The sequence below is a fragment of the Uloborus diversus genome, chromosome 2, assembly GCF_026930045.1.
Source record: "Uloborus diversus isolate 005 chromosome 2, Udiv.v.3.1, whole genome shotgun sequence".
Lineage (NCBI taxonomy): Eukaryota > Metazoa > Arthropoda > Arachnida > Araneae > Uloboridae > Uloborus > Uloborus diversus.
In genome coordinates, this window is record NC_072732.1 from 88,328,104 (window position 1) to 88,353,888 (window position 25,785).

A 25,785-nucleotide genomic window follows, 5' to 3' on the forward strand; every position below is an offset into this window, starting at 1 on the left:
CCTCATCCAAACTAGAAACTGGATTCACCCATTGCTAATCAAGTTTAACAACATGCTATCTAACAACAACAACTTTCGTTTAAGACTTTTTCTCCATTTTGAAATGCTAAGAATTGCCGATCCCCTAATGTTACTAAATATGGTTTACATCGCGTTTTTAAGATTTAAAAGTGCGCCCCTCCCTAAAATTATTTTCACTGCCTTGTCCCCCCCCTCCAATCCTTGTTATTGTTGCACCCCCAAAATTTTCGGCCTAAATCCGCCTATGGGCATAAGTTCACCGAAGCCTCATTACCATGTGTCACAGTAGCCCCATCACCGTGTGTCCACTCTAACCCCATGGAGCAATTTTTTCTTTAAAGTCTTTTCATTACTAAATAAAACTATACACAGCAGAACTGAATAGCAAAATATATATATTTAATACATTTATTTATGATATATTATCTCCTTTTACTTGCAAAATAAATTTAAATAGTCTAAATAATTAAAAGAAAATCCAAAATTTACTTTTCCACTATGAAAACCTTCTATTGTAATTTGCTACTGAACTATCAAATGTGTTGTCATGAAATTACACATAAAAGTGCATGTTGGTGTTGTCATTATGCATAAATTAACAGAGAAATTTTGAAAAAACAAAACAGAATTCTTCCAGATGTCCACACTAATTCCTTGTCCACACTAGCCTTCTTCTCACCTACCTATTCATGGTAACTTTCTATTTTAATCCCCTGTCATCTTTTAGCTGAATACCAATTTTTTTTTTCTTTTTTCTACACCTCATTTGAACCATGTTCATTAATATTACGACATTTGTACTCCGTTGAGAATGGAATATACTGAACAGATAAAATTTTAAGCAATATCACATGAAAAAAGTGTAAAAAATAATAATTTCAGTAAAAATTATAAGACCTTAAACAAAAGAGACTTAAAATTCAGCAACATTCAAAAGAGCATTGTTAATCTTTTAAGTGATTTTAAGGCCCTTTAACTACTTACCATCGAACGAAGCATCCTTCTTTTCCGACTTGTGATGCTTCTTATGCTTTTTGCTACCCATATCAAAGAAAATAAAATCTTTGATTTTCGTAAACTGACTCTATAAAAGATAAATCAATATTTTTTTCGTGTCATGAGATCTAGTTCTCATTACTGTAAAGTATTTCCTTTTACAGTTCAACTGGCAAAATCATACAGTATTCAAAACGAAGCACATAAAAACAAGTTTCAAAAGCTAAAAGAAAAAAGATTCTCCTATGGTAAATACATTCATGATCTACGTGAAATTTTTATTAACATACAAAAGTCACCTCCATTTTAAATCCAGCAGCTGCACACAAAACAAAACGGCAGCAGAATGCAGAAAGAAAGCCATAGTCGTTATTATTGACCCGGCATTCTGGTTTAATAACATGTCATGTCGGTTTGCTAACTTTGGCGATACATTAACCTTTGGCATAATTTGCATGAGTCTCTTCTTGGCAAGTTTTCCACAAATGTTTAAAATACTAAAAGCGCTTCGAGAATGTAAACAAGGGATTTATCAATAAATGTAGACAACGTTTTATATTAGCTATGCTGCATAAATTTAGAAATCTATCAAATATTTATGCCATCAGATATTATAGGTCCAAGCAACTACGCCTTTTTTCTCAAAACGTAAAAGTAAGAGATTATTTTCAAGCATGATTTTAAAATGTTCAAAATTTTTGTATCATAGATAAGGTGACTATATATTACATACTTTCCTCAAAAAGGGACATAAATATTTGGTTTAAAAAGACTTATTTTTCTTCGGAATGTATAATTTGAGTTTAATTTGCATGGAACAGAAATAAAGAAAGAAGAATAAGAAATATAAAGGTTGTTTCTAAAGATCTAATTTGCTTTTATTGGTATTAATTTTATTTAGACATGTTAATTCTTGGTAAAATATCTTGCAACTATTTTGATAGCAATATTGCTGTAAAAGCTGTGACTCGTTCAGATTAGGAAATCCCTCTAAGCAGTGCAGTATTTAAGTATGGGCTCACTGGGCTATAGCCCAGGGCAGCATGATTGGAGGGACGGCACTTTTTCCCATATCAAAATTGTAAGTAACAATCTTTCTTTCTTTTTTTTCTTCATAGGAGTTGCCACGTTATTTCTTCTTATAATAAAATTAAATCCTTATTTATTTATTTACTTATTTAGTGATAGGGCGCAGAGATGAACGTGGAGAAAGTTTAAAAAAGTGGAAATGACCCAAGAAATACAAAGACCTGACCACACCAGATTCTTTCATTTGATAATTTACTGTTATATCTTGTTAAGTTAATAACACGCAAATATAAGTCTACTTGTATAGAAAACAAAGAGGAAACTCCTTCCAACGTGAATGATTGAAAACAAAACACATCAATGTAGAAAAACATCGACCCTCTTAACATCGATGTTTTGGCAGACACATCGAAGTTTCGAAAACATAGACATAGATGTCATCCCAGAAAGTGCAATCGCTGCATCTGTTGAACTGGTGTATTTCATGTAGAACAGATTGTTTTATTATTATTCTTTTAGTTTATTTTAAATTGCAAATTGTTGATAAGGCTTCAAAACTTTTCGTTTTCATTTAAATCTTTAAATATGTTTTCAAATTATTTTAAGTTATTTTTGAAACAAATATGTTAAGATTATTCATTTCAAAACATAGTTCTTAATCTGTTGGGAATATATTGATTTATTATAATGTAAGAATACGTTTTTAACAGTGTGAAAGATGCGATTTACTAACTACCAATTTTTACCGATTGGTTGGTTGAACAAACAACCAATTTTATATTTACATATTAACTGCATATATAATTGCCTTTTTCGTACATTCAAATCAATTTTAAATAGAAATTGTTAACTGTATAAAAGTACATTTGATTTTGCAGTACCTAAAATTTTAGAAACTTCTGTTATTGTTAAAGTTTGACATTTTTATGGATAATGTTAGAAAATAAAAATGAGTCAATAAATTAATTAAGTTAAAATATCATTAATTAAAAAAGTAAATGAAGTTTAATGAACAGCTTCTAGACGATAATTATTATCACATAGAATTAGGGCAATTCCATGGTGTCGGACGTAAAAAATGAAGAAAAATTTCTCAGTTTTAATTCCATTAACCAAATATAAACTGTTCCAAAATAATCAAATTTATTTACAAGATACTTACTACATCCCACTGAATAAAAAATCATGTTAGTTTTTCAAAATAGATCCCTAAAGTATAAATTAAAAAAATTTAAAGAGTTGGTGTCGGACGTAAACACACAAATAGTAAAATTGATGATTCACTTAAAAATGATTAAAAGTCTGTGAATTGGCTTACATTTTAATTTTAAAAACAGCATAATTCTAAAGTACACTAATGATTGAAGCATATATTACAGTTTTCAAATGATATTATAAGGAATAAAATTATTTAAAAAAAATTTTTAGCTTGGTGTCGGATGTAAATTTTCGGTGTTGGACGTAAATTGTTCATATTGGATGTAAACTATTGCTCTTAAATGTAAATACATAACAATGATTACAGTTATAAATATATGTAAATTATAGGTTACATATACTGAAACAAAATTTACCAAGTAAATTCAAAAGTAATGTTGATTGGGGGAAGTGGGACACTGAGGTAAGTGGGTCACCCCCCAAAAACTGAAATATCCATATGGTTTTTATACTTTTTTACATTGATCATGTCATGATAATTAGTTTTGCATATACAGTGAAACCTGTGTAAGTTGACCACTCGCGGTGCAGTACTTTGGCGGTCAACTTAGACAGGTGGTCAGCTTATAAAGGGCGGTAATAATTTATTTTATTTTACTTTTTTTTTTTTGGTCATTTCTTGCACCATGTATTCATTTTTTGAGGAATTCACCCTTACTCTTTCTGTTCAACTCACTTTCATTGTTTAACATTATTGAAAGTGAAACAATAATTAAAAATACTATTCAAATAATTTTGTTAGTTTTTCCTTGTTCGTAACTATATTAGACACTTTAGTTTTAGAAATTCCATATATGCCAGCTAATATTCTCTGGCTTTTTCCATTTTCAGTTAATTTTAATATTTCATACTTTTTATTAATCTCAAGTTCAGCTAACTTTCTTTTTGAAGCTTTTTTATGTAAAACTTATAGCACAGAGAGCAACAAGCTCGACTCTCCCAGTTCATAAAGGCAAAATCAAAATATCCTGTCTCTTATCCCTTGCACCAGAAACATGTAACTTTACTCATTAGCAAGCCCAGATCTGCGTACCCGCAGTGTGATAGGCCCGCGTCCTTAAAGGGGCTAACGGCCCTAGAAATTGAAGAAAAAAATAGAAAAAAAACTAGCACTAAGACTTATTTACTTTACTAATAGACACTGCTGGTCACTAGGGAGAGGCCCTACATATTTTGTTGCAGGGGAATCAAAATGTACAAGATCTCTTTTTAGCACAATTCCTGTTTTGTCACAACATATTGCAACTGAAAGGAAAGACTGAACTTTTCTACTGACACCTATTTTCATTGAACAGAGTACAAAAAGCAATCTCAAATAGAACAACAAATGAAAAACAAGTTTGGAGAATAAAGAGCAGCATTAAGCTTTATGCTGCTGTTTAGTTAGTAAAATACTGTTCTGTCATCAAGGTATTAAAAACGTTCTTGGAAAGCTATGAAAAAAAAAAAATAAATAAATAATAAAATAAAATAATTTGCTGAAGAAAGTAAAAAAAATAAATAAACCAAGTGGTCAACTTACAAAGGGTTTTTTAGAGTAGTTCAAACCAAATTTGATTAACATTAGTGGTCAAGATAGACAGGTGGTCAAGATAGAGAGGTGGTCAAGTTACAGAGGTTTTCCTGCATTATATGAGATAGGACTAATTCCGTTCCTGACAAAAGCGGTCAACATAGACAGGTGGTCAACTTACAAGGGTGGTCAACTTTACAGGTTTTACTGTATTTGGGTTAAGTGGAATTTTTTTCTAGGTCAGAGAACTTAGTCAAAAAAAAAAAAAAAATCTGAACAATATTTTTTGGCGAGTATAAGCAGCATTTTTCAAAGAAGTGTTTCCTGGTTAGCATTTATTTTTTTATGATCATTAAACATTCATGCACAGTTTAACTTAAAGTGCATACTGCAGTCAGAATTTTTGAGTAAAATATTATTAAAAACTGTTTTAGAGGAGGGGCCCCACCTACCCCATAAAATTTTGCTATAAAGACGTCCCCACACTATGGGGTAAGTAGTCCCCCCCCCTCACAGTGAGGATTTGAAAATCAAAAGCAACTTTGATGAAATATTTGTATTACTGAAATACAAGACAACTATGATGACTTAGTAAGAATTGATAGTTCAGCTACAAAAGCTGGTGATTAGTTATTTGTGAAACTTACATGAAAGAAAACCATCAAGATTTATATGGGTTGAATGTTGATAATGGTTCTTCCTTAGCCAACTTTACATAGATGCAGTCATTTAGTGTTTTTAATTTCTTTTTACACTTATAGTTTTGGCAAATTTGTCAAAATTGATCTTAATTAACTGTATTACGTTCATTCAACACACCTTTTCTCAAAAGGGGTCCTACTTACCCCTATCAACCCTAAATGTATATACAATAAATTCACTAAGTTGTTTTTTATGCATGTTTCACTTTAACTTTGAAATTAAAGGCAAAAAAAGGAGAAACACAGTTGAAAACATATGCTATTTAAAGGAATGTAACAGTGTCGGACGTAAATGGTGTCGGACGTAAAAAAAAATTTACGTCCGACACCTAGATTTTATTAAAAAATATTCACTTGTTACAAAATGAAAATTGGTTACATCAAAAAGATTGAAATTCTTACTTTGTACCCAAAAATACATGTATGTAGCTTTAAAATTATTGGCTCAGCATAATTAACTGCCCATTTTGGTGTCGGACGTAAAACACTTAATGTATCCCAGAGGAATTCTTTTACAAATCAAAATGAATTATATTTTGACGCATTTTTGCAACATCACCAGCAACACTCTGTATCTTTAAATGGTTATTCATCTCAATTCATAATATTAGCATGAATGTTTTGGAAAAAACAGAACTTCGAGAGAGTCTCCAAATATGGTTTGAAAATACTCAAGATGTTGACCTTGGTTTAACCTGCTGTAACGTATTTATAACTGAAGTGATCAATTTTTAGACAAGCATTTCAAAATATACAACTCTTTACCTTTAAAATGACACCTCATTTCTTTACATATTTTAATTTTAAAAATTTGATCATCTGGTTGACCTTATCATTGAATTGCCCATTAGCAATTATCATTTTATTAACCTAAAATTGATTATTAATGCATTTAAAATTTGATTTTAATCTATTTTTTTTTTAAAAATCTGCTTTAAGTATTTTTAAAAAAACATGATTTTTTTTTTTTCCAACTCTGTGTGATTCAACACCCCTATAGGACGGACAATTTCAAAAGCCCAGGGCGGCTTCACATCCAAATACGGCTCTGCCTCTAAAAGTGCATTAGTGTCAGGCAAGTATAAAATGTATCGAAACATTGAGCAATAATAATAATGAGGGAGTTCACATGATTCAAATTATTTCCAGGAGTTGGGTCTCGAAGTTCATGAACAGTTCTGTTTTGTTGCTCAACTCTTCTCTAGGTTACTACTCTCTTTCAGAAATCAGGTTATTTTGACATCCTAAAGCTGACAGTGCTTGACAGGCTTGCACAAAAGGGGGGGGGGGTATCCTGTTCAAAACAGGATGGTGACTTTGATCATGGATAATCATGGTCTAGAGCTTTTAGGTGTGTGACAGGCGAACGGAAACACATGGGAAAAATTTTAAGTGATAGTAACACTAAAAATAGATACCTACATACAAAATATATATTTTTCTTTTCGGAATAATGTGAAATAGAAAATGAAAACTAATGGCAGAATACGAGAAATCCTTAGAAAAAATATTTTTTTTAGTAAAACATGTTTCCTTAAATCTCTTACATGTACTTGAATGTCATCAACAGGGCCTGGCAAGGGCCAAACAGCGATAAATCCAATCTTTTTGACCATAGAAATGGACTAAAATTTACCATATGGCCCTCTGAAATTGTAATCTGACTACCTTTCTTAAACAGCTATAATCTCAAATATGCACTAATTCCAATTGTTGTTTTATGTTTCAATCACGCTCATTGTTTCAATTTTTTTCCAACAGAGAGCTAAAGGTGCATATATTCAACAAAAATGGAATAACAAGAAAAACCATGCTCGCATACATGTAAAAACATTTAATTTCTGAAAGCCAGGGGAAGCTCTTGACCCCCTAAATGAGTCCAGTTTCAATGTGTAGGTTTAGTTATAGTAGCATTGTATAGTTAAATTCAATATTCTTAGTAATCTTGTTTGTTTGTTTTTTGCAGCATAAAAATGTTACAAGTGATTTAATTCAGAAAATAGCATCCATTGTAGGACAAAACAACATCAGCACCTCTTTGACTGTACGAAAACAGTATGGCACTGATGAAGGCTACCACGGGTATACAATTTCTTTTCTGTAATTTCTTTAAATAATATTTTTCACATTCCTAATAATAATAAAGTAGAAAATGTGAATGGTATGTCATAGAACGTGTATTTGTATCTGTATCCGATGCCAAAGATGTAGATGGGATCACAAATAGTTTACATTCAAATCTTGAGACAGTATCACTAGTGACTGAGCATGAGCTCATGAGCATTCCTTTAAACTATTTTATAGTTTATACTTTTTGCATTTTCTTTCGTCCATTTCTGTTTTGATTAAAATTAAATTCCCTTTTTCTATAGCTATTTTTCTCGCTAATCTTTGAGCCTCTATGAAGATCCGTTCGAGCAAGTGAAATCGTCATGTAGTATCGCATTGGCTTGTTTCACAATTTGTGCACTTATAAAATGCGATGTGGCAAAACTAGGAAGTTGTTTCAATAAAAAAAATTTCTATTTAAGTTGGTATTTATCATTCCATCATCCTTTGTAGAACTTTAAAGGATTTTGATATTTATCACGATTATTTTCTAATCTTTTCAATACCTTTTTAATGAGCTGTATGAGAAATAGACCATTTAGTTTGTTTTTTCTCAAGTTTTTCAAATCCACTTCAGAAATTTCAACTTTTCTCCAAAAATTAGCTTTTAGCTCTTTGTCTTGTAATGTTTCCATTTCATTTCTTTCGATATTTCTTCTGTTTATAAACATTAAATTCTTTATCTTTTAACTAAGTTTTATATTTTGTTGAATGTGATGAAATCAATATTATAACAGAGACAAATAGTGTCATATTCCTTCAAACAAAGTATGCGACAGTAAATTTACCCCATACAATGTTTCTTTTGTTTTCATAGTGATACAAGAGTTTCCCACCACCACCCACTCAAAGTCAAAATTGTTCACTTATTAACTGAAAAAAGAATAGGGTAATGGAATCACATGCATTGCTCAATTAAAGTATGGATTTGTATTTTTAGTTGAGATCAGGAAGCACTCTCCGTCTTTGAAGTAGGTGTACATTGTGCTGCAGTATGAAATATATATTTAAAAAAAAAGCTACAGAATCCTGAATATTAGTGCTTGTAAATTTATACATTTTCCATTATTTAAACTTTCCTGTTCAAAATTAGCATAAATATTGGTTTTTGACTAATATTTAAATTCTTTTAGGGCACCAGAAAGAATTAATTGACGTTGAAATAATTTTTCATGTGTATGTTCTAAAGACAACTTTTTCACCCTGTGTTAATTCTTCTTTCCAAATTTCGATTTTTTGCAGCCACCTATTGTATAATTCTATTTTATTTTGGGTTTGTGTACCACTTTGTTATTCATGGCACAAAGTATTATATTTTAATCTTAAATCTTGAAATAAAATACTGCCCGTCCATGTTGTGCATAAAAAAATTCCTCCATAATTCATGCTTGTCCCGCCACTAGTAGTTGTATCTTGAATGGATAAATTTAGCTTTTAATATTTTTCTGTCTGTTGCTTGTTAACTAGGTATCAGCAATTTTTAAAATATTTGTTTTTAATTTTGCAAAATCTCGATATTTTTGTTTTAAACTCTAAAAATATTTTCAGTAAGTTACCGCCTTGTAGCAAGGGCTAAGGCAGAAATACATGAAAGACACCGCCAACTCAGTCATTCCAGTCGAAGACTGCAGTTTTGTGCTTATTAGCACTCATCAGCCCGGCTTAGGAATTGACTGAGCTGGAGGTGGAAAACCTCTTAAGGAAGGCAAGAGTGCCAAACAAACTGGTAGCTAACCAACTGGTGCCAAACAAACTGGCGATGTCTTTCATGTATTTTTGCCTTAGCCCTGGCTACAGGGCGGTAACTTACTGAAAATACCATGCTTTGCCTTCAATCTTCGAGTGAACTGAACCATTGCTTCAGTCACTCGTCTGGTCAGTGCTAATTCTTTATTAGCTACCAGTTTGTTTGGCACTCTTGGCTTCCATAAGAGGTTTTCCACCTCCAGCTCAATCAATTCCTAAGCCAGGCTGATGAGTGCTAATAAGCACGAAACTGCAGTCCTCGGCTGGAATGACTAAGTTGGCGGTATCTTTCATATATCTACAAATGTTGTTTTAATAAGTTATTTTCTAGGTGCTCTCCATCCGATGTTGTTGTTTTTTCCGCAATGCAATAAACATATTTGTGAGGTAGTTCACCTATGCCAGAGCTTCAATGTACCTATAATCCCTCATGGAACAGGAACTGGATTAGAACATGGAATTGGTGCAATAATGGTTTGTTTTATTCTCTGATTCTTCTTTTTTTAATTATTATAATTACACTTTTACATTAATGCAAGAAAAGATAAAGCTAAATTAATATTTCCTTGACCAAATTCAAAGCTGTATGAAAATCTTAAATATGAAAGCTTTTGGAGAAATTTTACACTGATGCATGAACGAACTATGAAATGATATTATTTTTGTTTTTTATTTCTCTTTTCTGTTTTTCTACTCCTTTTCTTTGAAAGATAAATTTAATTTTGTTTCCCTTTGTGTATAAGTTTATATTTTAGAGATAGTTTAGTATAGTTTCTTGCAATGCACTTTATATACTTATCTTTAATGTTTTAATAATTTTATATAGTTATACCTTACCTAAATTGAGTGATGTTTTGAGTGGGTTTCCACAAGGATCAGTTTTAAGATCTGTTTTGTTTATTATTTTTTTATGAATGATATTCATGAAAATATTTCTGGAAACATGAACTGTTTTTCTGATGATGTCAAACTTATGGTGGTTGTAGAAAATGACAGCTGGGAGCACTGTTTTCAAACAGAACACTGTTTTCTAGTACATATACTACTTTGAAAGTATTGTTTCTATTAAGGGGGACATCTCTCCACTTTTATGAGGTCCTGGGCATCATTTTTTACTTGATCAAGCCCTGGGCTTTTGAGTCTTCAAGCTTATATAATCATGAGATAAAACTACAAAATCTTTCTGCTTTCTCAGATCAAATCTATTGAGTAAAGGAACCTAACATTTTAATGAACCTGGTTAATTTGAGTGCACTTAAAATTAATTACTACAATTGTGGCTCTATTGCTTTTTGTCTATTGTTTTTCGAACAAAAAAAACTACAGTTAATACGAATTGGTTTTAAAGGTCACTTGAGCTCTTTTAAACACGGTTTGTTTATTCCCTAAGTAAAAATAAAAGTTTGCCTTTTTTCTGTTTTAATAAATAAAAATATGCAATCTGCCACCAGACATCCCCAGGGAGGAGTGGATCCAGATAGAGGGTCATCCCTTAAACCCCCCTCCCCCTTAAGTAACCAAAGATGTCCTAAAACTGCATTTTGGGATCTTACATTCCGGAGAATTTGCCCCAGACCCCGTATTTATGCCTCAAAATGACATTTGTGAGCACCTTTTTAGAAATGACTGTGACAAAGCTAGAAGCCTTGTCCCTACCCAAATAAAAAATATATACTGAGCAGTAGTATAATTTTTGTTGCCAATGTGCATTACTAAAACTCTAACCAATGTATGATGTTGTCAGCATTTCAATCTGTTACATGGGAAAGTTTAAGCTTGAATGAAAGAGCTTATTAAGATGGATCTTATATTTTACTTTCAGGGTGGTGTATGCATTAATCTCTCCAACTTGTCATCTATAGTTGAAGTGAATGAAGATGATTTTGACTGCACTGTTGAAGCTGGTGTAACTAGGAAAACGCTAAATGAGTACTTAAAACGTACAGGCCTAATGTTTCCTGTAGGTAATGTTGAAATATAAATCGCTTATTGAGCAATCACGATTGCTTATTGTTCTCACTTGACAGTTTTGAATTCCTGTGATTTTATTTTCCCCCGGCCTCCCTCTGCAGCACCACTGTCAGCCAACCGCCTCACGATGCTGCTCCTCTAGCGAAAACCATCTCCAGGTTGCCTCACTTACTTGCCTACACTTACACAGACACCTACACACACACATATACACACACATACATAGACACCTACACACACACACACACACCTACACATACACACAACTACCCACCCACAAACACATACCCCCCCCCCCCACAAAGAAACATACCCCCCACACACACACACAAACACACACGCATACATACACACACACACACACTTGTGATTGCGAAAGACATAATTTGAAAATTCAAGATGTAAAAGTTCAAATTAATTTTTTTATTTTTTTATTGCACTCAGAGTTCATAATCATAACTTGAGATGTAATTTCTTCCATATAGTTGCATATTATTGAGGCTCTTAAATATTTCATACAATTTCAATATTGTCAGATCATCAAGTGCAAGACAGAAAGTAGTGCATATTGATATTTTGGGATCGTTTTTGAAATTTAATACAAGGATCTATCTTATACAGTGACTGCCACTTATTTGAATCATGTTTGTCTCAAACAGTTTTGATTCAATAAAGCAGCTGATTCAATAAAGTGAAAATGTGTAATGTGTGGAATTTTACAAACTATTTAAGAGAACTTTATTTTATTCTTAGTCAAACAAGATAAAGTATTATTAAAATTTTGCTGTTTACTCAAATTTTTGATTCTTTTTTTTTTTGAAGAACTTTATCATAAAACAGTATCAAAAAGCAACTACAAAATTCAAATTTTAATTTATCTGCTTCACACGGTCGTGCTTAGGGGGTGGCAAACTGTGCGGCTGCTAAAATATTTTGAAGTTAAGCCGCTAAAATATTGTGACAAAATATCTTCTTTCTAATGGTACCAACAAAAAAACAATGCAGTGGGACAAACTTGAGCTACAGCGCATTAAAAATAAGCTGTTTTTCATGTGAATGATTTTGACAGCCACTTTGGATGCCTATATCTTTTAGAAAATTAGTATTTACGCTCTGCAACTATAAACCATTAAAAGCATGTATGTTGACAATAGAATTACAAAGTAAGAGCTTTTGAATCATTTTTGTTCAGACTTTATGACATTCTAAAATCCAGGAAAAAGTTTCTCCGCTGCATTTTTCTTGCAACTTAGCATGCATGCAACACAAAAGTTAATGAACTCAAATTCATAAAAATACTAGAACATATTGACAACCAAAATTACTTTGAACTCCTAAAATTTCAGGCTTCCAGTGTGATAAAATTTCCCTTAATCTGAACTTAAACTTGGCAATTCATTACGACAGACAGAATTTCAAACTCATTTTTCTATCCTTATTCGAAAGAACACCATTGAAGAAAAAACTTACTTTTAAAGGAAAAAATCTGTTTTTTCTAATGGTATAGTAAAACCACTCCTAACGGACACCCCTCAAATGCAGACATGCCCTCTTATGCGGACAATTTTTAATTCCCCGATTCCAAGGCAAATAGCATTTTCAAACCCTTGTCCTGCAGACACCCCTCTACTGCAGACAAAAAAAAATTTTCCTGATAGTGTCTACATTAAAGGGATTTTACTGTTAACGAAAGAAGATGCAAGGTGACAAATTTGAGCTACAACGCTTTGAAAATAAGCTTATTTTTCACTTGAATGGTTTTGATAGCCACTTTGGACGACAATATCTTTTAGAAAATAGATATTTAAGCTCTGAAACTGTAACCCATTAAAAGCAACTATTTTTACAATGTAATCACAAAGTATGAGCCTTTGAATTATTTTTGTTCAGATTTTGTGACAACCTAAAATCCAGGAAAAAATTTCCCTGTCGTGCTTTTTCATGAGTTTACATGCATGCTATAAAAAAATCTAATGAGCTCAAATCCCCAAAAATACTTGAATGTATTGACAGCTAATTGTACTTTAAACCTTTAACATTTCATGTCTCCAGCGTGATAAAATTTTCTGCAAACTTAGGCTAAACTTAGCAGTTTGGCACAAAAAGCTGCTCCGCCATTTTGGATTACATTTTTCGGAGTTCCTAATCTTCAGGATTTGGATCCAGGAAGCAGAAAATTTGCATAGGTTAGTTTCAGAGGCATCTCTACACCTCTATAAAATTTCATTCAAATCGGAGATGGCGGAAGGGCCATCTCCGATACCATGTCAAGTGACCCCTAGGTCACTTGACATGGAATGACTCTTTTATATTTGCTAGTAGTAAAAATAAGTAAAAGGCAGAAAAAGGTCAACATTTTTCATTCTTTTTCCGAACGTTGTTTTGAAGTTAGATTTCAATTTCGTATTTCATATCCCCCTCCCCCTTGGGGCTAAAAACAATGCGATTTGGATGCCAGTCTTTATTTCATCAATTTCATTCTCATTTTTTAAATGATTCCAGAAATTTTCTTTGCAACCATGTTTTGTGTCATATTTTTCACATTAATTTTGTAATTACTTATAAAAACCTCAAACTAACTTATCAAGCTGAGTGATACACTACAGCGGGTTATGTTTTGGGAGAAAATAAATAAATAACAAAAATGATGATTTATCGACTATTAAAACAAATTTTGCACTTGGCCACTAAAACTTAAAGCACACCCCTGCTTCTTCAAAAACTATATATGCTGTTAATTGCTGAAAATAGGTAGTAATTAATTTAGGCACTCCCAACATCATTAAACTAACAAAAGCATAAAAATTTTTACCTCGTCGCCCAAATATTAACACTATCAGTGATTAAGTATAGAGCACAGAGGTAGCATCGATACAGTTCCTCTTTCCATCGTACTGTTTTTTTCCCCCTTTTTTGAATTTTCCCGAGAAAACTGTCTAGAAGTTTACAGCACTCTGCCTCCCCCTCTTTTCACTGCTTACAAAAAAAAAAACACATTTTAATAAAAGAAGGCAAAGAAAAAAGAAAGTGCCCTGATGCACCATTTGTTACTGGGCACATACTCTTGATTCATTTAAGCGATGTGTTTGATTCAAATATCTAGCAGTTATCAATGTTAAAGCTGGATTGTGCTCTGTTTTTGAGGATTTTATTTGTTAAAGCCAATAAAGATTCAATTAACCAATGATTCAAATATCCGGCGCTCACTGTATATGCAAAATTTTGAAGGAGTTCAGTGTATCATGGAGAAGTTGTTTTTCTTGCATTTACAGTGTATCGACAGTGAAACTATTTTTACGGCGTTTAATTTGTTTTCTCAAGATTTAGCATGTGATGGATTTGAGATCGAAATTGCTGGTTGTTGGCTGCTTGCAAAGCTCATAATTGCCCTGATGTTCCTGATTTTTTATTTGAAAAATATTTTGTTCTGATTTGGCGTAAATTTTAAGCTCTTTGTCCTGATATTCTCATTTTTTAAATGATTTATTTATTTCATTTTTTTTCAAAGGATCAAGGTTGCTGCAAAACACATTAATTTTCTAAAAAGATAATTATCTGAAATGACTGCATCAACTTTTAATTCTGCTTAAGTTCTCCATAGACATTTCAGATCAGACAAAAATGACATTTTGATGTGCAATTTTTATTTACTTTGTCAAATAGCTTGTAGCATTTGACCATCAATACCCCCTCCTCTCCTCCCCCCCCCCCAGATTCCTGCAATCAACTACATTCAAGATATATATAGAATTATTATTTATATCCTATTTTAAAAGCAAAAAACAAAAGTATTTAAGGAAGGTCATGGCTGGGGGCCATTTTTAATTTCACTTATTTCCCCCTCATATACATGAGTAAGAAAGTTGAGATACATATGTATGTAACAAAATAATAAGAAATGCTTGAATTCTGCTTTTTTTTTTTTTTTTTTTAACTTCCATTGATAGCATAAATTCGGGAAAGAACTATTAATAAATTTGCAGTCGTTGTTTAATAAATTAAATGTGTGCGTTTTTGAAATTACTCTTACTTACAATATTTTTCTTAATTACAATACATTTCATTCTGAACATTTTTGATTCATTTTGAACATTGGAATATATTTCTCTTTCAAAATCTCTTGCACTTTAGCTCAAGTTCATCATTTCTAACACTTGCATAAGCAAAAACCAAATGTTTTTAATAAACATGCTAACATTGAACACGTCCCAAACACAAGATTGCATACCATGTTTGAGTTTTCTATTTACATTGTGTTAGTATTTCAGTTTGTCTATTTAAACCATGTTTGTATGTCAGAAAAGGAGTCTTATTTCTTTCTCCCCATTGGCAACAAACTAAGTTATATTTCTGTACCTCCGAGGGATACAACACTATGTCCACTTTTTTCCAAAATGACATTACAGAGTTAAAATCAGCTTTTCTCATATTTCCTAGAGGCATAGAGCACTATGTTCAAAACCAATTATTAATTAATGGATATAACTTATTTTAAAAGGAAACCAAGTTCACTTTCACCTAGCGGGATAGAACACCATGTAGTTAAAACTACTCTCCTGTGAAGTTATGAAAACCGACATAGTGTTGTATCCCTCCAAGGTACAGATTTAATCATTATCGATCTTATATCATCATTTTACAATAAGAATATATTGCGGTAAGCTCTACGAATTTACATGAAAAATTTCAATTTACTATGTGGCAAGAAAAATTAGATTTTTTTCCCTGATAGCAAAATGATGTATTTGTTGTACTAAAGCAGATTTCACGTCCTCTCCTCTTATCTTCATAAATTTGAAAAATACAGTAGAGCGCCGATTATCCGAACTCCAATTAACCGAACTTCCAATTATCCGAACTGTGTTTTTCGCCTTTTAAATTTTTTTAACCGAACTTCCAATTATCCGAACCGTGTTTTTCGCCTTTTAAAAATTTTTTCCGAACTTTATGCGAACGGCATATTTTTCATCCAAAACCTAATTTTTTTTTTCTGTCCCTTCCAACCAAGCCTTCAATTACGTACGTACTCTTTTTTTCACCCTGTTATCAATCTTTTTTCTTTTCTTTCTTGGCATACAAATTTTAATCCGGAAACTGCAAGGTATTTTTGGGGAGTTTTGTTAGTGGGAAGAGAGAACACAAAAGGTTTGAAGAAAGGGGTTGAGAAACCAAGGTCAAAGCACAAAATTCCTGTTTGCATTCTTCTCCCCCCACCCTCGCTGTGGACACGTGGGGAAAAACTGGTTTGTGTGACGTATCTACGTTGACAAAGTGAGTTGCTCAGAATCATGTGCTCTGCTTTTTTTAGAGTTTGTTATCGTCGATATCGGTTGCTAGCCGCTGTTAATTCTTGTTGTTAATAGAGTTGTTAGTGGTTGTTACTAAAGGTTTCTTGATAGCGGTTGTTGATTGCACCAGCGATCTAGCTCATTTCTTTTTCTGCAACGAAGGTGAAAAGATGTCTGGAAAGCGAAAAAGAGTTGTTCTTTCGCTAGGAGACAAAGGAAAGATATTGAAGAGGCTGAAAAATAATGAAGCCGCTTCAAAATTAGCAGCGGAGTTTGGTGTAGGAAAGTCTACAATATCAGATATAAAAAAGAATGAAGAATCAATTATGAAGTATTTAACGGGACTTGAAAGTGAGCAAGGAAGCTTAGATAGAAAATCGATGAAAAAATCCTTTGATGATAAAGTAGATAAAGCTTTGCACATGTGGTTTTTGCAGAAACGCTCATCTGGTCATCCCATTTCTGGACCCTTATTATGTGAGAAGGCACTATTTTTCAACAAAAAGTTGAATGAAGAAAATACTAATACATTTCAAGCAAGCTCTGGGTGGCTTAGAAATTTTAAGCTACGGCATGGTATACGCGAAATCGGATTGCATGGTGAAAAATTATCTGCATCTACAGAGTCTGCTACGAAATTCGTAAAAGAATTTATTGAATTTGTAAAATCAGAAAAATACGAAGAAGAATTTATTTACAATGCAGATGAGGCCTGTTTTGGAGATCTTTACCCCGAAAAACATTAGCATCTGGGTTCGAAAAAAGTGCTTCTGGAACTAAATTAAGCAAAGAAAGAATCACAGTTCTTAATTGCGCAAATGCAACCGGTAACCATCGAATACCATTGTTCGTGATAGGACATTCAAAGAAGCCTCGATGTTTTAATAATTGGAAAAATCTGCCAGTAATTTACACTTCTCAAAGGAAGGCTTGGATGACATCAGAAGGTTTCATTGATTGGTATGATCACACATTCATTCCTAAAGTTAAGACACATCAAGAAGATATGAAGAAAGAGGGCAGAGTACTCCTACTTCTTGATAATGCACCTTCACATCCGTGTGCAGATACCCTTGAACGGGAAAATGGGAAGTTCCGAGTAAAGTTTTTGCCACCTAATGTTACATCACTGATGCACTGTAAAAAAATTCCGAAACGTTACAGGTTATTTCCATGGAACGTCTCGGGATTTCACACGTTTTCACCTATTTCCCTCTAAAAACAAGTATCACCACAAAAAAGTTTCCTGAATCGCTACAAGTTGCACGCGTGCAGACTTTTCACTGTTGTGGAAAATATTTTTAGCAACCAGTTTAAAGATTGAATGAGCGTGTTTTTTAAGTGTATCGGCCTAAGGTTGCTTACGGCCTGTCCAGAGTGACTAAGCTCCCAATGAGAGCGAAAATGTCAATGGATAGCTACAGCCTTGCAAGGCAGGAATTGCAGGCAAGAGATATGCTTGGTTCCCTCTTGCATAGCCGTGGTCGCTCTGAGTTTTATGGAGCCTTCTTGGAAAATTAGGAAGGTTCTAATCAATTACACTAAAACTTAATTTTTCTAGAAGGTTCAACAGACATGACTGGTTCTAACAGGGCAGATTTCGCACGCCTTCATAAAGTTTCAAGGTTCATTTCAGAAAGGTTACTGACTTTTAGCGGAAAGCGTTCGTGGTTTTTCCAAGATATGTTCCTGGAAGAAATTGGGCACATCAGCTGCCCATTATTTTCCAGGAACGTTTCTGAATCGTTTTTACAGTGTGCAACCCATGGATCAGAGTGTAATAGAGACATTTAAGCGCTTTTATAGAAAGCAAATGTTGAGAAAGATGCTTCTATCAGAAGACACTGAAGAGCCTGATTCCCAGAATGCCAAAAACATTAATTTAAAAGATTGTTGCATTATGGCTGCCGATTCCTGGAAGCTTGTAAAATCATCAACGTTAAAAAATGCCTGGAATAAAATTTTAAACAGGGAAAAAATTGATACTGGAGCAGAAGCATCTGATAAGGAAAATGAGGAGTGTAAAACTATAAAAGAGATGGGAAGAATCCTAAATTATGAGGAAAAAGAAATTAATGAGTGGCTAAATTGTGACATGCAAGACCCTGGATATCAGATTTTAAATGACAATGAGATTGTGGCTGAGATTGAAGGCGAAAATGAAGAAAATAAAAATGAAATTGAAAATGAATGCTCTGAAAATGACCCAGGTCCATCACATAGCGAAGCCTTTGAATGCTTGGAAAAAGCTATGAAATGGCTCGAAAGGCAGAAAGACGCTGATCCTATTCAAGCAATGCATTTAAGAAGCATTAGAGATATGGCAGCATTGAAAAGAATGTCTTCTTTGAAGCAAGAAAAAATCAAAAGCTTTTTTACTTAAATTATAATCTTTTTAAAAAAAAGTTTAAAAAATGAAAAAAAGACAAAAAAAAAGTTTAAAAAATGAAAAAAAAGAGAAAATAAAGTTTAAAAAATGAAAAAAAGACAAAAAAAAGTTTAAAAAATGAAAAAAAGACAAAAAAAAAAAAAAAAACATTTTTAAACACGCCAGCACTAACAGTGTTGCCAGTCCTAAGCCTGGATAAAGTGTGAAGGTTTTTGTATAGATAGGGATATCCTTTAAATTGTCTGTCCAATTATCCGAACTTTTGCTTATCCGAACTAGGGTCGGTCCCGACGTGTTCGGATAATCGGCGCTCTACTGTATAGTGAAGATATATATTCGAAAACATTTTTCAGATCCTGGAGCTGATGCATCTTTAGGTGGAATGGTGGCGACTTCTGCTTCTGGAACTAATGCAATGCATTATGGAACAATGAAGCATAATGTATTGAATTTAGAGGTTGTATTGGCTGATGGTAGTATACTTCACACTTCAGGTCCCCAAATGCGAGCTAGGTATTTCAAACGTTTTACTTTTCATCCAAACTTCTTGGACTAATATTTCATTAATATTTTAGTTAAATTAATTTTCAGTTACTTTTATTGCCATATGCTGCAAACCATGTTTGCAATTATTCATAAAAAGCAAAATTTTCTGACATTTTTGTGAATTGTTTTAAGAAAATTAGCCATTACAAGAAATTATTTCCATAAAATAATTTCTTAAAATGGCTAAATAAGCTATTTGCATATTATTTTAATGAAATATGAGTATTTCATTAAAGAATATGGAAAATTTTAATTTCAAAATTCCGTTTCGCTGCCATTACTGGTGTAAAAATTATTCCAATCAATGCTCAGAAAATTAAAATTGTAAAAAACGGGGTACAGAAAAGAAAATTTAGAAAAACTCAACTTAGGATAGAAGAAAAATAATTCAAGCTGCTCAAAAACTAATGGCAATCAAATAAATATTAAAAGAATAAATCAGCAAGTTATTAAAATGTATGCTAAACAGAAAAAATAAGGAGTGAAAATTGAATCATTTATGATATTTAAATTATTTTTGCAGAAAATCATCTGCTGGGTACAATTTGACAGAATTATTTGTTGGCTCAGAAGGAACATTAGGTATCATCACTAAAGTCACACTTAGACTGCATGCTATACCAGAAATGGTCTGTAAAACCTTACTTTTGTTGATTAAATGAAATTTTATGTTGAATAAAAACAGAAAGATATTTTTCCCCCCTTAACTACAGCTATTGAGAAATTTTATGTGTAATAAAGTTTAAGTTTTGTGTGTCGTTAATTTTAAAATGCTATTTGGCTGCAACAATTAATTCTTGGGAAACAAAATTTTAATGCTCATAATTGGTTTTGTAATTTTAAAAATATTCACAGTAGGTAACTAAAAATTTAAATCTTCTCTGAGCTTCACTTCTTATGAGGTAGCTCAATGACAAAAATAGAATAAGTTTAAAAATAAAATAAGCCCCCTCCCACCAATGTTGATTGATATCTGTCAGGAGGTTTAATAAGTTGCAAAACTTGTTTTAAAGAAATAATAAGTATTTTTCATCTAGCAACAAAGACAGCAATTCTTGCATATTACCTAATAAAATATCAGAAAATATGTCTATTACCACAGCTAAAGTTTTTTACAAAAGAGGAGGGGGGGGAGTGAAGTTTTGAACTTATCATCCTATAGCAAAATATTTTTGGTAGCTTTTTTGTTTGGACATTAATTTGAGCTTTATTTACTTTTTCTTTAACAAATCCCACTTTTCAACACAAAACCTTAAGATTGTCATATAACCTAGAAGGTGTGATAGGTTTCTCTAGGGTCCAACTATGAGTTTTGAAGACACAGGACACAAATTTAATTTAGTATCCCCTGACTTTACAAATGTGTATGTAATTCTTTTATTGGTACATTTTTACATAGCAAAATCTTTATGTAATACATCTTTTATCTTTTAAAAGATGGTTTCTGCTATAAGTTCTTTCTCATCTGTTGAAAATGCAGTCAATGCAGCAGTTCAAATGTTACAGTGCAGTATACCAGTTGCAAAAATGGGTCAGTAAGTGTTAATAATTGTAGATGTTTGACTTTATTTTGCATAATTTCTATTATCTAAGAAATAAATTATACAGAGGGGTGGTGGGGGTAATGTTTATATCATGTTTGTTCATTTTAATGTTTGGTTTTTTAATGTTAGTAAAACAAAAGTCATGTATTCTAGTTCTATATGCTGTAGAACTAAGATTTTATATATTCTGTTGGATTAGTGATTAAAAACACAAGCAGGAAATCGTAAAGTCAGGGGTGGAGTTGAAAATCAAAGTTTATTGTTTAAAACTTGACTTTTTCAATAGACTTAAGGAAAAATCTGCAAATTTTTACTTTTTTTTTTTAGATGCAATTGCATTTACCACACTTTCTATATTCCTTTTTTTTTTTTCAAATTTACTTTGTGGTTTGCATTTACAATATGCTTTAGATTTTTTATACTTTAACAATAAATACAATAAGACAAATTGGAAAGAATGCCAGCTTAAAGCTTTAAACATCTAAGAACCAAATTTATTTTGGGAAAAAAGACCCACAAGAAAACTTTATGTGAGCTTTATAGAGAAAATATGACTTAGATTTGTTTCAAGAAAAACGTATTAAGCAGATTTTCTGAAAAAAGGGCAGCTTAAAATTTAAAGCATCTTGATATTTCCGGTAAAGCATATTTTTTGGACCAACAGAAAATAACATTGAAAGCGGGATTATGTATGAAATGAGCAATGTAAAATCAGAGTTCCACTGTATTAGAAAACTTTGATTTTTATTATTCATTTATTTACTTTAGAATTGCTCGATGAACTTTCGATGGAGATATCCAACAATTACAGCAACTTGAATTATCCAGTAACTCCATGTTTGTTCTTAGAATTTCATGGTTCTGAAAAATCTATCAAAGCTGAAATTGAGCAAGTTGGTATGTTACTGCTAATATTTCTTTTATATACTTTCTTATTTGAAAGCGAATTGTTTAACTTCATTTATAAAACTGCTGTAACTTTTTAATGAGTAAAAATCTAGTTTTTAGTATTATTCCTGAAAAGGCTGAATAAAAATTGAATTAATACACTAAAATGCATTTTAGCATAACCAATGTTATCTGGCACAAATTTTCAGGGATGAATTCTCACCTATGTTTGGAGTTACCGTATTTTCGGGAATAAGCGCTGCATCGCAATATATCTCAAAGAATTTTTTTTTAATGTATACTCTGCACCCGGTGTAAGCGCCGCATGCTCCATAAGCTCACACTCAACATTAAACAACTTAAAAGCACAATCAGTAGTAAAGAAAGCTGGATTAAATGTAAATAAAAAATATTTATTTCTCGTTAGTATTTTTAATTAACAGTAATGAAATTTTTTAAAAATCCCCATTTTGCACTTTTTGCCTCTGATATCCCTCGATTGGCCATCACTTTCGATGGTTAATTTATCCGATTTCCAACAGCAAACACATCTCTCATCAATGCCAAATCCTCTGGCAGCGAGTCGATTTCCAATTGCTTCTGTCTTTATTGCCTTAAACTTAAAGGCTGAAGGCTGCAGTATAATTTTTCAATTGCTTAGGAGGCATTTCAAAAGCAACTCTGAAAAAGTTCTGCAAAAAAAGATAAACCACGAATGCACAAACGACTAGGTTGCTTGACTACCCCTATCAACCCACTTTTGTGAGGTGGGTGGTAAATTCCCTTTACAAAACTGGACATTCATCCCCCTCCCAGGGGTGATTGTGTTCCGGTATTTACGTCTTGATTTCCGGTATCTTCATCTTCGAAAATACCGGAACCATCCTATATTTTCAGAAAAACCCACTTTTGTAAAATTTAGGTCGATGTTTAATGAAACGCCGAAAGTCCAAATTGAAGACGTTTCGTTTGGTATAAAGCGTAAGCTACCGTCATGTTTTGCAATCTCTATGGTAATTATTGAAGAACAGCTGGGGTGAGAGATGGAATAAAGGCTAGATAAGAAGAGAAAGGAGCGTTACTTGATATTTTTCCCCTTAATATTTTCCTTTCAAGATGTCTAATATTGTTTCTCTGTTGCATATCTTAATATGCAGATGATGTAACTAGAGTTGCCCATTCCCCCGACTGCAATGGCACCCCTCAATTTTACCAAGCCCCCTTTTCCCTCAAGAATTGCCCCCACTAATAAAAGACTTAAATTCTTCTAAATTATTTCTCCAAAAGTTTCTGTGGTATAATCTGCTTCATGACCCCCCCTCCCCTCCCGACACAAACACATGAAAATCCTTGCTATAACTGTATTATTAGATGAAATTGCTAAAATATTTATTCACGGAGATGACCTATGGCTTTTCTCTGTTGTAGATGCTTATAATTATGATGTATGGCTTTACAGTCCCCCCTCCCTTCATTAAATGTTGAATTTAACGACTTATATATATCGAAAATATTGATATTTGGAGAGCGATATATCGTGGCATTAAAATTCGGATATCGCCTAGCCCTATTGCGCAGTGATCATAATACATTCTGCCCCTTTTGCCCCAAACTTATTTAATTCTGAAATATTTATGCACTTTTAGAAAATGAATGTAATAAATGGTTAAGGATTCAGATACAATGGAGGAAAATAAAACATTCTTTGAAAAATTTTTAGAAATGAGAAAAATTAAAAGAATTTAATTCTCTCCATGGACATATTAAGTCCAATTAAAACTTCGAGTTTTAGCCCCAACAAATAATTATGTATATAAATAATGTGTGCATACACGTAATGTGTATATGTATGCCCATCAAAACACTTTTTCTTCTTGGAAAAAAGGTCAGGTATTTTTTCATGGAGTCACAATCACCCCTGCCCCCTCTCTTACTAGTACTTTTGCTTACAATGCTCTTCTCCCTGATCCCTTCCCTCCAATGGATGGGGTGCAATAAGGCTTGCGGCTTGCTCTCTCACAAGGATCAGGGTTTCTCTCCTCAGTTCTCTCACAAGCAATCGCTTACTCACCTTCCCTCCCCCCCCCCTTCTTTTCTTTACTTCTTGCCCAAGGTTGAAGGATTTCCTGACCCCATGGTCCGATGCAATAAGGCTCACATGGATCAGCATTTCTCTCCACAGTGAAACACGTGCAATCGCTGACTCACCTTCCCTCCCCACTGTTTACTTTACTTGTCGCCCAAGGTCGAAGTATTTCTATTTCGCAAATTGAAAGGAAACAATGTGGTGCCATCTATTAGCAGCATTTTCAACTTTTTTTTTAAATTTAGATTTTTTTTTTTAAACTTGAAAATAAAAAAAAAGGCGCTGTATCCGCCTCACCGGCAATTTTTTCCCTTTTTTTCTTGTTTGCATCGCAGTGCTTATTCTCATAAATACGGTACATGCATTTTTTATTTATTTATTTATTTATTCATGAAAACCAAACTATGTGGAGGAAATTGAAACTTATAGAGAATCACCTTAAAGTTGCAAAAGTTGATAAGAAAAACTGTTAGAATGAAATCTTTGTTTAAAAACCTATAAAATGTTAGTAAGTCGACAAGGTGGCTCGGTAGCCCATTAAACCAGAAAATAAAAAAATAGTAAAAGGGATTTATTAAGTGCTAAAAAGAACATTTTTTCAAAAAAGCCACAAAAATGAAGACTGATTTTCGTAATTTTGTGGTTAAAGTTAGACTTTTTTTCAGGTGGTATTCACATAGTAAGATGAAAATATAAAATATCTGCTCACACAACTCAAAATTATCTGCAGGTATGAAAATCAATATACAGTGGGTTGGCAAAAGTTTTAGCAAGAATGCCTTTTGCTTTCAATCATGTATCCATAAAAGTAAAAGGTGAACTGTTTTCATTAATTTATTTACCTTTTCGTTGTTTATTATTGATATTAGGGATGCACCGATTAATCGGCCATAATCAGTGAATACATTTATGAACAATTGTTGCAGTTTGCTGCAAACATTATTTTAGAACTGCAGTGTCAAAGTGTACAGAGTCAAAACTATTAGTTTAGAAAGTGGGTAAAACTGAATGAAATATTAAAGAATAATTCTCACAGCTGAAATTCACATGACACTACAAAGAATAATTGAATTACAGGATGTTTAAATTGGAATGCAAAAGTTATTGATATGCGTGTGTGTCTGTATTATCCAGCTATGGTGACATAGCTCATTTTGTTGCTTCTCTTGTGATTACAGTTCTAAAAACCCTCAATACAACATTCCTAACCATTTTTTTTCCTTTTAATATGAATCAAAGCACCAAAAGCAAAGGGATGCAAGTGCCAGAACTAAAAATGTGGATATAACTAGTTCAAATGGTAAAAGAAACTCTTCTAATTTGGGGCAGGAGATGGTACTAGTAGCCCTGAGATGCCTACACAGCAAGTTTTAGAAGAACTTTTCAATGAAAGCCTACCTAGGTTTGAGGTTTGCACTTGACTCAAAACTTCATGTTTTACTCAAAACTTGAAAAAAATCCCTTTGCTTCTCACTGCTGCAACTTAAATAATATTATCTCCAGTAATAAAATTAAAAACTGTTGTCTTGCCTTTTACTATTTTTAATCAATAACCATTTTACCCTACCCATATAGTAAAATATGTTTAAAATGTTTCAAACATTTAGCATAAAGAAAATGAAATAAATTATATTAGCACTAATTTTATTTCACTTAATAACAATAATGAGTATTTTGAATAAATAATATAAAAATGTTACTTGCTTTTAGCTTTTTAAGATGCAGAGTTGTGCTGAATAA

General features: G+C 32.5%; 2 protein-coding genes across 4 annotated transcripts in view; one reads left to right on the forward strand and one right to left on the reverse strand.

The window, feature by feature from the left end:
• Positions 1-1,365, reverse strand: part of LOC129217156 (bromodomain-containing protein 7-like) — a 34,765-nt gene extending 33,400 nt beyond the window's left edge. Inside the window, exon 1 of the mRNA XM_054851417.1 lies at positions 1,006-1,365. Coding sequence (XP_054707392.1) covers positions 1,006-1,066 — 61 coding nt within the window. The 5' untranslated portion in view covers positions 1,067-1,365. The remainder of the gene's footprint in view (positions 1-1,005) is intronic.
• Positions 1,366-1,535: 170 nt separating this feature from the next.
• LOC129235277 (probable D-lactate dehydrogenase, mitochondrial) overlaps positions 1,536-25,785 on the forward strand; it is a 36,407-nt gene continuing 12,157 nt past the window's right edge. For 2 of the 3 annotated variants that reach the window (XM_054868995.1, XM_054868997.1), the window contains exons 1-8: positions 1,536-1,671; positions 7,445-7,560; positions 9,665-9,807; positions 11,156-11,297; positions 19,335-19,494; positions 20,051-20,156; positions 20,965-21,058; positions 21,840-21,968. In XM_054868995.1, the coding sequence (XP_054724970.1) occupies positions 7,536-7,560; positions 9,665-9,807; positions 11,156-11,297; positions 19,335-19,494; positions 20,051-20,156; positions 20,965-21,058; positions 21,840-21,968 (799 nt within the window). In that variant the 5' untranslated portion in view covers positions 1,536-1,671; positions 7,445-7,535. Of the gene's footprint in view, positions 1,672-1,936; positions 2,099-7,444; positions 7,561-9,664; positions 9,808-11,155; positions 11,298-19,334; positions 19,495-20,050; positions 20,157-20,964; positions 21,059-21,839; positions 21,969-25,785 lie in introns of those variants that run through there. The other variant, XM_054868996.1, reaches the window with a different exon arrangement.